Source organism: Podarcis melisellensis (assembly GCF_964234715.1).
Source record: "Podarcis melisellensis genome assembly, chromosome: 5".
In the NCBI taxonomy this organism is placed as follows: domain Eukaryota; kingdom Metazoa; phylum Chordata; class Lepidosauria; order Squamata; family Lacertidae; genus Podarcis; species Podarcis melisellensis.
In genome coordinates, this window is record NC_138537.1 from 44,530,545 (window position 1) to 44,547,587 (window position 17,043).

The 17,043-nt window shown below is 39.4% G+C and overlaps 2 protein-coding genes across 4 annotated transcripts in view; both read left to right on the forward strand.

The window, feature by feature from the left end:
• The window catches only part of LOC309370159 (uncharacterized protein), a 63,658-nt gene extending 60,834 nt beyond the window's left edge, over nt 1-2,824 (forward strand). Inside the window, exons 2-3 of the mRNA XM_081911613.1 lie at nt 489-550; nt 1,068-2,824. Coding sequence (XP_081767739.1) covers nt 489-550; nt 1,068-1,179 — 174 coding nt within the window. The 3' untranslated portion in view covers nt 1,180-2,824. The remainder of the gene's footprint in view (nt 1-488; nt 551-1,067) is intronic.
• The window catches only part of CNNM2 (cyclin and CBS domain divalent metal cation transport mediator 2), a 111,947-nt gene that overhangs the window by 76,124 nt on the left and 18,780 nt on the right, over nt 1-17,043 (forward strand). For 2 of the 3 annotated variants that reach the window (XM_081911586.1, XM_081911584.1), the window contains exons 2-4: nt 8,118-8,261; nt 11,804-11,941; nt 14,351-14,520. In XM_081911586.1, the coding sequence (XP_081767712.1) occupies nt 8,118-8,261; nt 11,804-11,941; nt 14,351-14,520 (452 nt within the window). Of the gene's footprint in view, nt 1-8,117; nt 8,262-11,803; nt 11,942-14,350; nt 14,521-15,537; nt 15,739-17,043 lie in introns of those variants that run through there. The other variant, XM_081911585.1, reaches the window with a different exon arrangement.

The window sequence follows — 17,043 nt, forward strand, 5'->3', positions numbered from 1 at the left end:
GCTCTGTCAGGTGGCGCCAATTTGAGGCAAGATCATGCCATTTTGGGTGAGACGTGATCTTGCCCAAAATTGCTGCTGGTGGCATTGGTGCCTTACCCTGCCCAATGGCTGTGCTGGCTCTCCCTGGTTGGAGGTGGGTGGGCAAAGCAGGTGGAAAAGCATGTCCTTGATGGTTCCTGCAGGCTCTCCCCTGTAACAATGCCTGTCAGGCAGGCAGCAGCTCCTCTTTAGAAGGGTTCCTAGCTTCTGCTAGACTATGATATACTAATTTTGTCTGTATAAGCATGAGCACTGAAAGTACTGTCTACCACTGAATAGCCACCGGGGGCAGCCATCATTGTAACTTCTGAAGCCAAGTACAAATACTTTTTCTGAGCATCTTTTTAGTGTAAGCATGGAGGCCATTTCTTCAAAGAACCTACCTCTTTGATGTTCCTGAGAGATCAGAACCCTAAGACCTGGACAGCTAGCATTGTACTTCTTTACAGGTGGCAACAAGACAGAGAAGGCCAGCACAAGAGACAGCACTGCTCGTGATATTTAACTCCTGGTAAGCAAAACTATGTTGTGCTGTTTTACCTTCTATATTTGTCATGAACTACCATTTTGGCAGTTCAATTGGAAAGGGACATTTGACCACATATAATACATGGCTTTGGGATGAATTAATTAAAGGAGAAGAAGGGAGGAAGGAATCATAATGATATCACAATATGATATCAGATGATATCTGAATCAGAATAACCATAATTCCACATTTATCCTACTTGTTTTTGTGTCTCATTGATATACCCTCACCATTTATTTCTTCACAAAGCTGAGTTTCTTTTCTACTTGGCTCTCCTTGCCTTGTTCTTCCACTTTCACCTCACTCCCCCTCCCACCCAGCCCTGTTTCTTCCATCTCTGTCCTTGAACAGAAGTATGCATATGAGTTGCAGAAGGTGTCCCTTGGGTTCATCTACTTGCTGTCATGTTGACATCTTTAGTTTTTCCTTACTTTTTAGGAGTATGTGAGACAATATCTACTGTTCTTTGTCACTTAACTTTCTCTGTGCTTTTTTCCAGCAAAGTGTCTGACTTGAGGATTACAACCCATCACTCAAGAAATATGGCAAGAGAAGGAAAGGCAGAGGAAAGAAATTTTACATTGTCTCCCTGCCAGAGATGTGCTTCATGAAACACCAAAGTGACTCCTCAGCCTGAACTCAAAAGAAATGATGAAACAAATATCAGGCCTGTGTCCTGGCAAACAGGACAGCTGTCCAGAAATGGATGCTAAAGTTTATGGGTAGTGTGATAGAGAGTTCTTAATTTGCGCTAAAGTTCTATAGATGTTTCAAATAGGATAACATCCTGGGTGCAACAACTGGTACTGATAATTTACTCTAATTTGCTATGTTTCTTGAAAATGCAGGCTATATTTTGAATTCAGTCCAAAGACCAGTCGGGAAAGAGACACAGCCCTTTTGCTGCCGCTGGCAGTTACTGTTTTAAACACTGCTAAAGATCCATTGAGGGACGCGGGTGGCGCTGTGGGTTAAACCACAGAACCTAGGACTTGCCGATCAGAAGGTCGGCGTTCGAATCCCCGCAACAGGGTGAGCTCCCGTTGCTCGGTCCCTTCTCCTGCCAACCTAGCAGTTCGAAAGCACGTCATAGTGCAAGTATATAAATAGGTACCACTCCAGCGGGAAGATAAACAGCATTTCTGTGCGCTGCTCTGGTTCGCCAGAAGTGGCTTAGTCATGCTGGCCACATGACCTGGAAGCTGTATGCCGGCTCCCTCGGCCAATAAAGCCAGATGAGTGCCGCAACCCCAGAGTTGGCCACGACTGGACCTAATGGTCAGAGGTCCCTTTACCTTTACTAAAGATCCATTGCAGTGCTAACTTTATCCACTGGAGCAATCTCCATTGTTCTGTGCTGTACTGTACTGTTCAGTGCACTGTTATTAAGCATGACAAATAAAGTAGCATCAAATTCCATTTGTCTCACTGTTGTTTGTAGCATGTAATGCAGGAGTTAAACTGATGCCTTTGTTTAGTGGAACATATATCAAATACTGGTGACTGCTGGCATACTTTGTGTGGCTACATCCAGACATTTTGGTAGCCAGTGAATCTATAGTCAGCCAAACCTACGTTTGACAAGTATTCAGAACTTGCAAAGATTTGAAGCTGACTTCATAGAATTGTAGAGTTGTAGGGTATCCTGAGGATCATCTAGTCCAACCCCTTGCAAGGCAATAATATGCAGCTGTCCTTGCTTGGTTATTAACAGTGGTGAACAGCTTTTTATCTTGCCTCAAAATGATAATTATCATTGATTAATGTAGAAGACCTGGTGAAGGTTCCTTTAATATTGTGATGATCTATGGATCCACACTACTTTCCCCCTTATGTTATTGCAGGAAAGCTATGTTGGTTTATGTAAAAATTAGAAGGAAAGAAGTGCAACACTAAAAGGAAGAAGGAGGCAGACCTCAGAGATGTCAATAGAAAGCAATGTGACAAACTTCAAAATGTGTGGATCATTTAATAGAATGCAAATTACAGTTAACGTTATATTTGAAGGCAAATGTAAATGTATTTATAATAAAGGATTTGCATGTTCTGTTGATCTTCTGATGAAATGAGTGATGTGTTATGTAACATTAGTGTCATTTACTTTGAATGTTAAGGTTCTTTTTCATGAGCACAATTCATGACAGTAATGAATTGCATTATGATTGCATGATTTGTGTTGAACATCAGTTTCCATGAACAACTGTTCTTGAAGAAATATTTGTGAAAACACTTTGTGGCATTTGCAGTCTAACAAATAAATTATCCATATAACATTCATTTGTACATTTGCCTCTCCTTTTCCCTTGGTTTTCAATGTTTGTCTTGTGTATATTTATTTATTTGCCTACCTAGTGGGCTAAGGTTGGTTCATATGTGACAATTTTGCTACTTTGAAAGTACTCCTGTATTGAAAACCTTATGTAGACTGTAAGAGTTAAGATCAACAAGTAGTTTGATTTGAATGCTTTTCATATCTAGAACTGCTATCTGTTGTGTTTAAAGCAGTTGGTAATTTAAGCAACCTACATTATCAACTATGTCTTTTAGACTGAAATCTTATACTGCTTAAGTTGTTGCGAGTAAACACCGTTGAACTTTCTTCTGAGCAGGTGTCTAGGATTGCTCTGTTAAATTAGAAGCTTTCCACAGGCAGTTGCAGTTACATAAAAATAATTTGACCAATGCTTTCTGAACCATATTTTCTCCTCAGTTACTGTTTTCAGTGGTGCAGAACTTTTGGTATTGTTTGTTCTTCCAAAAGAATATAAATCAGTAATGTGAATGCTTGTATCAGTTATGAAAGGCTTTTCTATCGAAGCTGAAAGTGGTATCTGCGTTCATTTTGCAGTTTCCCACATCTTAGTGAAACACGCATCTAAATCCAGTGACTATATGCCCAGAAGAGATGACATCCTATAATAAAGGAATGAATTATGCTTTCTTCATGTACAGGATAAAAAAAATGGAAGGGGGAAAAATAGTCCATATGTAAATATATTTAAATAACTGGGGCTTCTCGTGTTGCACTTAGATACTGGTAGTTTTAGTGGCCTAGGTTCTTTGTGGTTTTTGGTGTCTTTGTTTCTGGGAAATAATCAGGAACGTTGTCTTTTTCTTTGCTACTCCCTAAATTGTGCCTCTGTTTATACAGACCAACAGGCACTGGCCTGGTGGGTCCTTTACACAGAAATAAATATAATTATAATAAATAATTTATAAAACTTATTAACTTAGATAAATATGAGGGACTCTAAAGAAATTGAAAGAAAAGGAACTTGGAAGTTGTCAGTTAATATTCAGATAATACTTGAAACCATCCATTTAGATCCATGATGGTAGGATTCCTATCAGAGATCCTATAGTAGCAGATAATTCAGTCCTGTAATCAAAATTTGCTGTTCCTCCTAAAGACGCCTAAGATAGTAATCAATTAAAAGTTGTAAACCAAAATTAATCCTACAGAGTCACATTGAAATTCAGTTACATTCATGCACACATAATTTTGCTGTTCTTGAGTCTTTGAATTACATTATGAGCATCCTATCATATGCATAAGAACTTGTAAATTAAGCCCAACTGGTTTCAAGTGTGCAGAGAATTCCTGCTGTGTACATTGCTGTATCAGGTGTAGTCATCTAAAGTCATCTAAACTCTCTTGTTAGCTCACTGACCAGTTACAGTGGTACCTCAGTTTGAGAACAGACTGGTTTAAGAACAATTTAGTTTACAAACTCCGCAAAACTGGAAATAATGTCCCAGTTTGAGAACTTTACCTTGGTCTAAGAACAGAATCCGAACGGTGGAAGGGCACCGGTGGTGGGAGGCCTCATTAGGGAAAGCGCACCTCAGTTTAAGAATGGTTTTGGTTTAAGAACAGACTTTCGGAATGGATTAAGTTCGTAAACCAAGGTACCACTGTACAACATACATAAACTGTAGCAATAACCTCAACACACAATTATTAGCATGGAAATATATTTTGTGACCTTTGGTTCTAATAATCCTGTAATTCTTACAAAAATAATATATTTGTAATTAAATGGAAAAGACAATGGTATCTTAACACACATTGTGTTTTGATTCCTAGAAAGCGATTATAGAATGGTGGAATTGGATGAGACCACGATGGTCATTTAGTCCTGCCCCTTGCAATGTGCGACTCTTTTGCCCAACATGGGGCTCAAACACACGACCCATGAGATTAAGTGTCTCATGCTCTACTGACAGAGCTATGTATAAGTTGTAGCTGATATAGAAAGAGCTGAAGGTCACACAGTAACAAAATGAAGTGATTATTATTGGAGATTGTGGGTTTGAATAAAATATAAATTTTTGGTCTTCCTTACTTTGCCTTTTTATGCTAGTAAAAAACCCACAGAAGTGTCAAGCTGAAATGTTCATAATTAATATGGAAGATCTTAGGACTGGTTAAACTTAATGGAGCTTGTCTGACATACAGTACTTACTTTACATATTATATATTATCTAGCCATGTGAAAACCAAAATGCAGTTGATATTCAAAACTACCACACCTGTCATTTATAGTCTTCTGGTGGTAAAATATTTTCTGACTTTGGTGGTGTATGATCAGGCTGGTAAAAATTAGATCTACAGTCACATAACAAACTTTGATTAGAACTTCCAGTACCTGGAATGTAGATTGGTAGTATTATAATTGAGCAAGGAAGTAATTTGTCCATCCTCCATACTTTGGAACTGCTTATTAGCATGTGCATAATTAAAAATACAAATCATTGTTCTAATAATGATCTTCATTGAAAAACAAGGTCTCTTCAAGATAAGTCTTGCTGGTGCTGTGGAGTTGGTATTTGAAGTATGTCCATCTGCATCTAAACGAGTAGCTCCAAGACAATCAGATTATGTAGTAGTTACTTTGGTGAGAATATCGCGTAAGTGGAATGGAAACTTCATTTTGAGTCTAATATTAGACCTTGCTTTGGAAAATTCCTTTTAAATGATCACAAGCTGGGAATAGCAAAAGTATTTAGCTTTCGACAGACAGCATTCACAAAGAATTTGTTTTTAACTGATTATGTTAGGTCCCTGGGAAAGCAGATGTGAAGCTTACCAAGCTGAATTGGTTTGACCTGATGCAGTGTTCATGTCAGTTGTTAGGCTCCCCTCCCTGGTCTATTTTTTCCAAGATAGCTTCATTCTTTGACCATGAGTGAGTTTGGATGGAATACTTTGAATGCTTGTTAGTTTAGTAAATCTCAGCTTCTTCCACCAATTTCCTATTGTCTACAAATGAGTTTAATAAAAGTCAATCAGACTGTTTTGATTACTTTCCAGACTATGGGCATTTTCTCAGAAGTACCACTGAGTTCAGTGAGACTTACTCCTTGGTTAAGTATGTGCAGGATTACAGCCTTACAGCCCTGCAATTGTTTACACAATGATGTGCGGATGTTTTGTTTGTTTGCTTCTTGTTTAGTCCTTTAATATCTAGGAAATGAACTATCTGAAGTGAGACTAGCTAGACTTGAATTGGTAGTTTAACTGTTCTTTAGTGAACTCTCTGACACTATAGTTTAGTGCAATTTGCTGCATGGTTAATAAGCTTTGGATTGACTTTGGTTTACCAGTGATCATTGACAGCTAGGATAGCTCAATCAGTAGAGCCTGAGACTCAGAGTCATGGGTTTGAGCCCCACATTGGGCAAAAGATTCCTTCATTGCAGAGGGTTGGACTGGATGACCCTTGTGGTCCCTTCCAACTCCACAATTATATGATTCTATGTTTGTTGTAATGAAGATCCCCCTTGTAAAACTGTGGCATTAAAATTCCCACCATTTGTATAATCAATAGATTTATTTGAAGTATAAAAAATGGGTCTAACAAAAAATGTATGAGAGTGGCATAGCTAAGCTTATTTGTTCAATTATGGTAGTTGACAGTATACTGGCTGTCACTTGCCTGTGTTAAAATAAGTTATTGCGCTGCTTTTAATTCTGCATATGATTGAATTCATCTGTTTGCAAATGAACAGTATAATACAATACATCTGATGTTTGCTCATGTGGAATGTCAGTAAACTAGGAATAATTATCATCTTAGCTACAGTCAGTGTGGTGAGGTGAAACATTTTCAATTTCATAAGTTCATTAGTGATAATGAATGGATTGCCGTTGAAAATGTAAAATATTTCAAGCTTGGCAGTTTCAAGATTGCTACCTCTATTTACAAGTAAAATAAACATGCTAATTCAGATCACAGGGGCCCTCAGAAAATTTCCCAAAGCAAATTGGAAATTTACCTGTTGGCAGTGAATGAGGATGACTCCTCTTGCTGCACTTGGCAGGAAGAGCCCAGAAATCTTTTTGCCTCCTTCCTAGTCTGAACCTGCCTTCAGTCAAAGACAGTTAGGGTCCTCTTGGGTACTCAGCTGCCCCATGTATTACCATCACTTTTACTTTCCTTTCATGAGCTTTTATGCTCTGTTTCTCATCTTTGTTGGCTATGGTGTTAGGGAGTGTGTGAGAGAGTCTGACTATTGTTCATTCCCTTCTGTTTATGGATGGGGTAGGGGCTCGCATCAGCCGTCAAGTGGTTCAGGAAATGTGGAAAAGTCCCAGCTGAATATCAGTGTCTTGGAACTTGGTGAACTTTGTGCAGTTCAGCTCAGTCTAAGTCTCTTGATGTTGGCGATCAGGGGCATGCACTTGCTGGTTCACACAGACAAACCATTGGCAAAAGCATATGTAAACGAACCGGTGGGACTTGGTCACTGGGGCCAACAGCCTTTTCAGCTGTGCTGAATACAACCTGCTCTCCTTGAAAGCTGAACAGTTAGCAGGCCTGAAGTACACCATGGCAGATTGGTTGAGTTGCAAAATCATAAATGAAGCATAGTGGCAGCAGAATCTGAGGGCATTTTAGATGCTGCTGGATAGTTTGGGGCATACAGTCAGTGGTGGTTCTCTTTGCCACACCTGAAAATACTCAGGTCTATCTCATGTGTCTGCCATGTGCAGACCCAGGGGAACAGATGTCTTAAAATCCATTTCACTAGCTAGCCTGCTATATGCCTCCCAGCCATTTTGCGAGTTCCAACAAATGGTGAAGAAGGATCAGAGACTCACAATTGATCTGATTCTTGTGGCCCCCATTGGCCATGGAGTCCATGATTTCTGGACCTGGTGACTATGACTGTGCCTGGCTGGTGGCCATTGCCACTGTGTCAAGACCTGCTAGTCCAGGGGCCAGTATTTCACCCCTGGCTAGGGCTCTTCCCAGCTGACAGCCTGGAGGCTTAACCCAATACAAGGTTGTCGTAGAATGGTTGAGTTTTTATAAATATCACCTGTTATGATTTTTGGACCAACTACATACAAGTTCTACCTGTAAACAGCTTTATGCTGATTCTAATAATCGTTATGAACTTTCAGATATAATTGTATTTTAGATTGACAGTATCCCTTTAACCATCTGCTGTTTCATTGCAGGATCCATCCATGTCATTTTGACAGCGGCTGGCTAGTGATTCTGCTATAATTTCTAATTTCTTGGTCTACTACTCTGTGCAGGTAAATCTCACTTGGCAATAGTGCAGCGGGTGAACAATGAAGGGGAAGGGGATCCTTTTTATGAAGTCTTGGGCATTGTTACATTGGAAGATGTAATTGAAGAGATCATCAAATCTGAGATTCTAGATGAAACAGATCTGTACAGTGAGTATTAATCCCCATGATTTCCCCCCTCAAAATAGTTTGGAGCCTTCCTTCAAATAAAGTTCCCTATCTTGTTTATTTTTTGAGATAAATTGCTTAAGATCTATGAAGTAGAATTGGAACTTCACTCCAATTAAAAGTGCTTGTCATCTACAGACCCCTCTGTCATGACACACAGTCTTTTCTAACATTTTCTTTTAGCCTATCAGAACATTTTACTACTGACAGGCATTCTCTGGGGTGAAAAGATTGCTGAGTGGAGCACTAAACAATTTCTTCCAAACTTCTATACTATAGGCTAGAGACAGACAAGACTGTTGTTGCACTGTTACCTCTGGTGAAACAAATTTTGCCCGTATTTGAAACAATTCCAAAGTCTCATTACTAGAGGGAAAAGTGGAGTGAGTGTAAACACCCCAACAGCAACCTCTCTTTTAAGCAACCTTCAGTTATTTGGGGGAAGAAGAATTAATCCGCAGCACAGGAAAGAGATTGATTCAGAAACACAAATAGAGAGAATCAATAACAACATTAGAAAAATACAGCACCAAAATTGGGCAATTGCCCAATATATAGTTCCTATCACACTTTAGGTAAATGAAGGAAAGTGCCTGTAAAAATAATACAGAATTACACACTATAAAAAGAAAAAACTCAGTGCTTAAAAATTGTATTTAAACAAATAGTACAGCATTTAACTGTATATACACAAAGCCAATGTATACAGTGCAAGCCCTCAAATTGGGGTGGACACATTAATGGATATCTGATCTGTGTCAATTTTGCATATTTTTTTCATAAGTCTATTCCAGCCCATTTCTACATGAATCTGCATAATTTTTTTTATTTAAATGTGAACCTACATTTCTAAATGTATTTTATCCTAAAATACACCGTTTTTTGTTTCTAATGCATTTTGATGTGTTTCTTGGGCCAGAAACCGTTTTGCCAAAGTCAGAGACATACAAAATCTAAATAATAATTTTGCTGCAATCTGTATATTACTCTTGGAGAAGTAAATTGTGTCACTTTGCTGAAAATGCTGACTAGTTGAACTTATCCTCCATCCTTATACTCTAGACAGCATTAAAACTCACTATAAGAAACTATGTACAGGATTATAAATAATAAAAACTGTTGGTACTCAAAACATGATTATTACATGAAAACCATTACTTGGGAAAAGCACAGAATATCTCTCCTTTTGCTTTATCACTTTTTAAGCATCTATACATCTGTTTGTAATAAAACCTAAAACTTGCTTTAAAATGGTGGAATTGTAATTTGGTCTCTTAAAATTTAATTTAGTTGGAGACAGCTGGTTTAGGGGATAACCAGATATATACCCTGTTGGGTAGATTACTTTTTAATCTGTTTAGGTAAGCAGTGGTAGAAAAGTACCAAACAGCATTTAGTAAGTTTTCCTATGGTTGTGATATTTTTATGTTTTTTCCCCCCTATATTTTTGTGTGTATTTTATTGTACTGGATGTTAAGTATTGTTTAAAGTGACTGTTTTAATTTGAATGCACTGTGTGTATACTGTGGCTAAATATTGTAGTGTTTTTAAATATAATCACATTGGGTGTTATCTTTTTAGCATATATAATTTTGTGTTATTTTTACAGACATTTCCCTTAATAAAGAATGTTGAAAGAGATTCATCACTCCTCTTCCATCTTTTGCCCGTTCCCCTTGGAAGAAAAGGGGATGGGTGGGAAGAAGGTTCATTCTTATTGGCATGATCTCTTGTCCCTCACCCCACTGTAACTTTAAAAAGGAAGGGAAAAGTGAGGATATAAGGAGAGGAATTGTTCATTTGCTATATCTGAGTTCCAGTCATTCAGCGGAACTCTTTACAGGGGAAGTAGAAAAAGCATAAATGGAACTTCACTATCTGTATGATACATAATTCCTGTGTGTGTAGGATGGAGGAAAAGATGGAAGCCCTTCTGTGAATTATCATGGGTTTCCACTTGAAAATACGTTAGGTTTGATTTTACCATAAAGGGAAAGCAATTATTCTGTAAATATTTCAGTTTTTAAACATTTGTCCGTTACAACTTTCTTCATTTCCTATTTGGTTCATTCTTCATTTCCTATGGGGTGTTAGGGGAAAGGTAGTTCCTCTGATGGGGGACATGCCATGCTCCTTCTGGGGTAGTTTGTCCATCTTTGGTCCTCATCCTGCACTCAGCTCTCACCTGTGGCTCCTAAAAGCTGTCAGCATGTGACACCAGCACCATGAAAAGGCTTCAACTTGTGGTTAAACCAGGTGAGGGTAGCCAATGGGTCTCAAACCCTCAATAAGTTAGGGACATCCCTGCATATGAAGACAGGCTCTGGTGGATTGAGCAGACAAGACCAATAGTAGGTCCAGTGGTCAAGAATGCATTTTCTGCACTTACTGTAGAGGAAGGTAGCCCATCTAGGAGAAGGAAAACTCTGATCCTAAACCTCCACTGCTTTGCAGGATATCTTTGAGAGAAGAAATGCTAAGGAGTGAACCCTACACAAATCCAGAGTGGAGTCTCTAAGATGGTTGGATGGTGCCTTGTATGTCGCCTTCTGGCAAATCCTGTTGCCAAGCACATTGCTTTTCTTTCCTTTGTATTACATCAGTGAAGCTGAAAGGGGAGGAGGTCTTGTCGTATGGGCAGCCCAGGACCTCCATACACACTGTCTAAGCTTGCGTCCCAGGGAGGTCACTTCAGTGCTGCTAATGCAGCAGTTTGGCTTCACCTCCCCAAGGTGCGCCCCATTGTCTATCAATGGATGCCAACAACATTTTTCAAAAATAAAGTCATAGGACTTTTACAATACTTGGCTACTAAGCTTGGCTCTATTGCTGTAAATATCTCAATCCCAGCTAGGCATTTCACTACTGTTGTAGACACTTCTACTAGTTTCACAGTTAATCTAATAGGCAGCAGAGCCAACTTTCCTCCACTTGGTTCATAAAATTTATTAAATTCACCTAACCTGATACAGTTTTCTTGTTCGCACTAAATATTTATAAGTATGAGAGCAATAAATCCACTCCTGATGATCTTCAGGATCTGTGAGTTGTTTCTTTCACATCAACTCTTTCCCAAAATACTTCCATTGTAGAGTTATTGTGTAATGTATAAGGACATTACAGTGCTGCTTATAGAGCAGCACTGATGACTTCTGGCACAGGGTGTCCCTTTGTGCTGATACAGGAAGTCTTTTGGCTGATTTTTATGTTCTGAGCACAGCATGAAAACAGAGTCATAAGTTTGTTCACTCTATAACTTGAACTTAAATGCTTGCAATTATTCAGGTGTTAGGAGCTAAATAACCCCAAAATCTTGTAAGTAGATGAATGGATCTTCACATAGGTGCATGAGATTCTTCCTGTGCTGTTGATTGAAGTTTGCAGTGATTGTGCACATAACTTCAAGAGTTTTTATTTTATGAGAATGGCGTAATGTATGTGTGCTTATTCCTGTTTCTAAACAGTGTCACCCAGTGTTCATGTTGGACCCTGATTGAATTATTGTTTTATTTCTCCATCTCCAGCTGATAACAAGACCAAAAAGAAAGTAGCCCATCGAGAGAGAAAGCAGGACTTCTCTGCCTTCAAACAGACAGACAGCGAAATGAAGGTTAAAATATCACCACAGTTGCTGTTGGCAATGCACCGTTTCCTAGCAACAGGCAAGTGTGGCTTATCACAGTTTGATCACTCCGGGGTCCAAGAGCTGATTTGCTAGTAGAGTCTGCTGATACAGTGGGTGGGACAGTGCAAGCTGACATAAAGGCTGGGTCCTAGAGACTGATACACCATGCCATTCCCTTCATTTTAATTCCCTTCATTATTCGGTTATGACACTTGCTCTCCAGGACACTAATGAGTGGAGGGTCAGTAACTTAAATTAAAAATGGATCTGGAAGATGGGGATATGTAGAAGTGCCACAGTGTACATGTTTTGACTCCAACAGACTAAAGGCCAAGTTTCATGTTACATAGAACCATCTGTCAGGGATTCTTTAGCCGTGATTCCTGCAGTGCAGGGCATTGGACTAGATGACCCTTGGGGTCCCTTCCAACCCTGCAATTATATAAATCTGTGGAAGTTTTCTGTGACTTTTATTTATTTACTGTATTATTTGCAGTCCCCCCCCTTTACTCAGTTGGGAATGTATGGAGTGTTAGGGGAGGGGTAGTACCTCTGGTGGGAGTCGTTTTAGTGCTGCTAGTGCAGCAGTTTGACTTCACCCCCACACTCCATTGTCCCTCGAGACAGACAGATGCCAACAACCCTACAGCCAAGAATACCAGAGCAGCAAACAATAGCATTAAAATCACTATTAACAATAAAAAATTGAAACAAAAGAAACCAGTCGGCATCTTAAAATTAACAGCAATCACAAATAAAACTAGCAACAGAAACAATTTAATGAGAAGCTGTTACTGGGTATTGTAAACAGAAGCGGAGGGTGGGTAGGAAAGGGGTACTTAACCCCTTCCCTACTGGCTGTTTTTCCTTTCAAAATCTCCATTTCTGCGTCTCTCTCTTACCCTGTAGGACAAAAGGAGTTTGTTGAGGAATTTTGAGAAATAAAATGCCCAGTGGGAAGGGAATTAAGCATCCTTTCCCGTCCTTCCTCTGCTTTTGTTCATTAAATAAATAAGTTGGGCAAGAGTTACACAGAACTACGGGTAACACACCCACTGGCCCTAACTTCTAGCAAATAGATTCTCAGAAGAAATAGCTCAGGAAAGGATATAATTGTGGACCCTTCATTAAATAGTTTGTGATGCTAAGTGTCTTTTATTGGAAGAGCATCTGGAATCAAGAGTGAGAATGTAACATTCTATCTACAAGCTGTTCCTGGATTTATAGGTGTTTTTAAATGCCTAATGTTCAGGAGATTTGTAATATTAGTTTGTAATTCCTATCAGTGGGTATGATAGTAGCCTATTAGACTAAAAAAGGAATCCTGACCCTCTTTTGAATGGGCAGATGTCTGCAGTCTAACATTGTCCAGAGGTTTGACTGATTCTTGGGCAGCCTTAGCAGTGAGTCTATGGATTAGAAGAGCTTTTGTCTCTGAATATCACTTTCATTCTAGAAAATTGTGCTCTACAGAGCAATTCACATGAGAGTATGTTGGCTGAAGATATCAGTTATGTTCTAGGAGTCTTGTAGTTGGGACCCATTTGCTAATGCAACTTCAAGAGGAAGACTCCCCAGAGGAAGTGTTGGATTTACAGAGAATAAATGTACAATATATTTCTTAAACTAATTTGCACAGAATGGTCCATGCCTTACACACGGACTCCAAAAGCAGTCTTTATGATTCTAGTGCTTCTATGCTTTTGTAAGGAGATTGGTGCTTTGCATTTCAATATATTAACTATTAACTGTGCCCCATGTTGAGAATATTTTAGTTTTATGCTTGTGGAAGTGTCAAATAGTAAGATTTAAAAACTGGAGAAAGCATTTTGTGACAGCCACTGTAATCCTAGTTATTTGAAAATGGTCTCACTTTTGCTATTCTGTTTGGATCACAGACCTTTTTTATTTTGTGTGGTGGCTGAGCTGAAGTAAACACATATAGGACTTCTAGGCCTATAAAAAGCAAATATTAAAAGCCTCCAGTCACTGCAGAAAATACTTTCATTCACAATTCAAGAAGAAGCTTTAGTGATGCCAGCTTTCTAAATAGCCTTAATACCATTTTCATATTGTTGCATCTCTCTAAATTGAAACTGCTGTTACCACAATCTGGAAACTAACTTAATTGAAAGAGAAAGTCTGCATTTCTGGGGCTAAAATTAACTCTGTGTTTCTTTGAACTTGATGTGCATCACAAAATTGGTCTCTGGGCTGATTTTGTGATTATTTGCTTCATGATAAAAAGAATATTAGGATATGTTCTGAGGTAGTCACTAGACTAACTGTGGAATTACTGAGCAGTTTAATAAGGGGGTCACTTTTGCCTTTAAAACCCGAAAATTAGGTCTGCAAATGTATTTTGTGTGATGGATACAAAGTAGTGATCCACGTGAGTCATCTAATGCACCATGGGGTAAATGTCAAGTTGTGTTTATGTCTTCAGAGGTTGAAGCATTTGGCCCATCCCAGATGTCTGAAAAGATCCTCCTAAGGCTACTGAAGCATCCCAATGTGATTCAGGAGTTGAAGTATGATGAGAAGAACAAGAAAGCCCCTGAATGCTACCTCTATCAGCGAAACAAGCCTGTTGATTACTTCGTTCTAATTTTACAGGTCAGGTCTATGAATATATAAGCATCTTTCTCTCCTGCAGCAAAATTGAGCAACATCTCAGCAACAGTGACTATATTCTATAAACTACCTAGAGTAGCCTTTTTCAGCTCTCTGGATGTTGTTGGACTACAGTTCCTGTCAGCTCCAACCAGCTGGGCCAATAGTTGGGGATAATGGGAGTTGTAGTTCAACATCTAAAGAATCATGGGTTGGAAAAGACTGGCTTAGAGCTTGTAATGTGAAGGGAGCCAGGGTTCCCAGCTTGGCTTGCTTTTTTTCTGCCTGACTGCGATATGCATGTCAGGACAAAACTAGATGATGTACACTAGGGTAAAATTAGAAACGTGAATGGCTTAAAAAACCCAAAAACAAGTAGCCAGTGTGGAACCTCTGACCTGGATTGGGACTCTTGTAGCTTTTTTTTTTTTTTTTTTGCTATTTGCATGAATCAGAGTTTACACAACAGCCTGTGTCTGCTATTTACATTTTAAAAGCCATCCAAGCAACTGCTGATTATATTATTAGTGTGTTTTCTAGCTTTCCACTTAGCCATCAAGTGAAGCACTTCAACTTTCCTTTAGTACAGTAGTGTTTATGTCCTTATTCTTTTGCTTGGAGTTTCTGATTAAAATTAGTGAATGCATGTATTAAATATTAGTAAGTTCTGAAGTGAAAAAGGATTTATGTGTAATTAAAATTTCTAAGGAAATAATGGAAAGCAAACAAATAGTATTTACTAGGGACAAGCTAGATACAGGGTGCTTTTGTGAATTGTTCCATCAGGGAGCAAAAAGTAGCTCCCTCTTTTTGCAATTTTTGGGAGTGCACTGGAAAAGGGTTGTTGGTCCAAATGTAGTAAGGGCTAATCGTTATCGAGTTGGTTGATCGCGTGAGGATGTGCTAACCGTACTTTTAATTGTCTTTGGTTACTGTTAATGACATCATCATGTAACCAAATCTGATTGGCTTGTAATTACATTCATTGCATGATCCTTGATTTTCCTTGCATGATCCCAGCCAGAGAGTGAAGTCCTACTAGACCATGAAAATGGCACCAAAGCAGGGAAGAGATTGGAAATGAGCAAGAAGCAAACAAGCTCAAAGGGAGGTTTTGCAAAATATGCTCCCTACCCAAAAGGTATATTACCATTTAGGCTGGGCAAAAGGTTTTTTGGGTGGTTTGCTACATGTGGTCAGCGCTGAAGCCTAGCATTACATATTACCATCATTTCTGGACGATTATATTTACTAAGAGAACAGCACCACCTACTGACTTGCTAATGTCTTGTTCTGCTTTGCCCTTGGAGTATAAGTCACCCTTAAATGTATTCACATCTGAAGCAAAGGTCACTTTGCTATACATGAGAATGATTACTGTAGAAGACTGATCATCTCACCCTGCCCCCCACAGCTGTAGGAAGGAATGGGAAGCTGGTGCCCTGCTTGATGCAGCAGCAGGTAGCCTTGATGGCTCTTCAGTCCTCTTGTCCTGGGCTTTCTTCTTCCACTCCCACAAGAGTTGCAGCTCTCAGCCTATTCCTCCTCCTCTCCATCTGCTCTTTCTTTCTTTGGCTTCCCATATTGGTGGGCCAGGTCTGATCTATAGCCACCCTCCTCCTCCAGGCTCCATGTGTGGTGGTTCTTTCGCGTAATGTTGGCATTTTCCCTGGGCCACTGCTTTGCTCACCATTTCAGTGGTGAAAAATCCATGGAAGTTCTCAGGCTGGATAAAATTGAGTAGGGTTAAGTTTTATTGTTTATTAACTGCAGTACAGTAATCTGCCTTCTGTCTCAGTTGGAGCAGCTACTATGCAGAAATTATCTTAACATCGTGAATGTGAGCTGAATTTGTAATATAAAACGGTTTTTCCAAGTATGTTTTGATGCCATGTGGATGGCTGGATAAAAGACTTAACATCTGTACATATATTTCTCTTGGAAAACGCTTTGTATTTGGTACATGTTTTTAAAATTTCCAATAACGTTTCTAAGGCAAAAAAGCAGGGTTAAGCAGGAAGTTTGCATGCAGCTCTTGGATTGGAGGGTCCTCACTCTTCAGGGTTGCGGTGCAGAATACATGTGTGGTTGTGGCATGTGGTCCCCTCTAGTAGCTGGCATGTGTTTCGCATTGATGAAGGCACTATTTTTGCACATGCTCAACCTCACACGGTTGTTGTGAGATTCAATATTGGGGGGGGGGTTCACTGTCCTGGCAAACCTCCTGTGGGAATGGGGGTTCAGTGTGTTTTGGAGGATATTTGTGAGGGGAGATTCAGTGTGTGGCGTTCACTGTGGGCTGGAGTGTATATAGAGTTGCAATGTGATTGGATTACAGTGAAGTGTGTGCATTTGTGGGGTTTCTAAATATGTCTGTGGACCCCAAAGGTTGATGATTCCTGACCACTGCATCACACTGTCATATAGGAAGGGGGAGCTGTGGGGGCTGTCTGCATGGTTGTGGTATGTAGCCACCCATGCTTTCAAATGCACCCAGAGATACAACATAAATTGACAAGCCCTCAT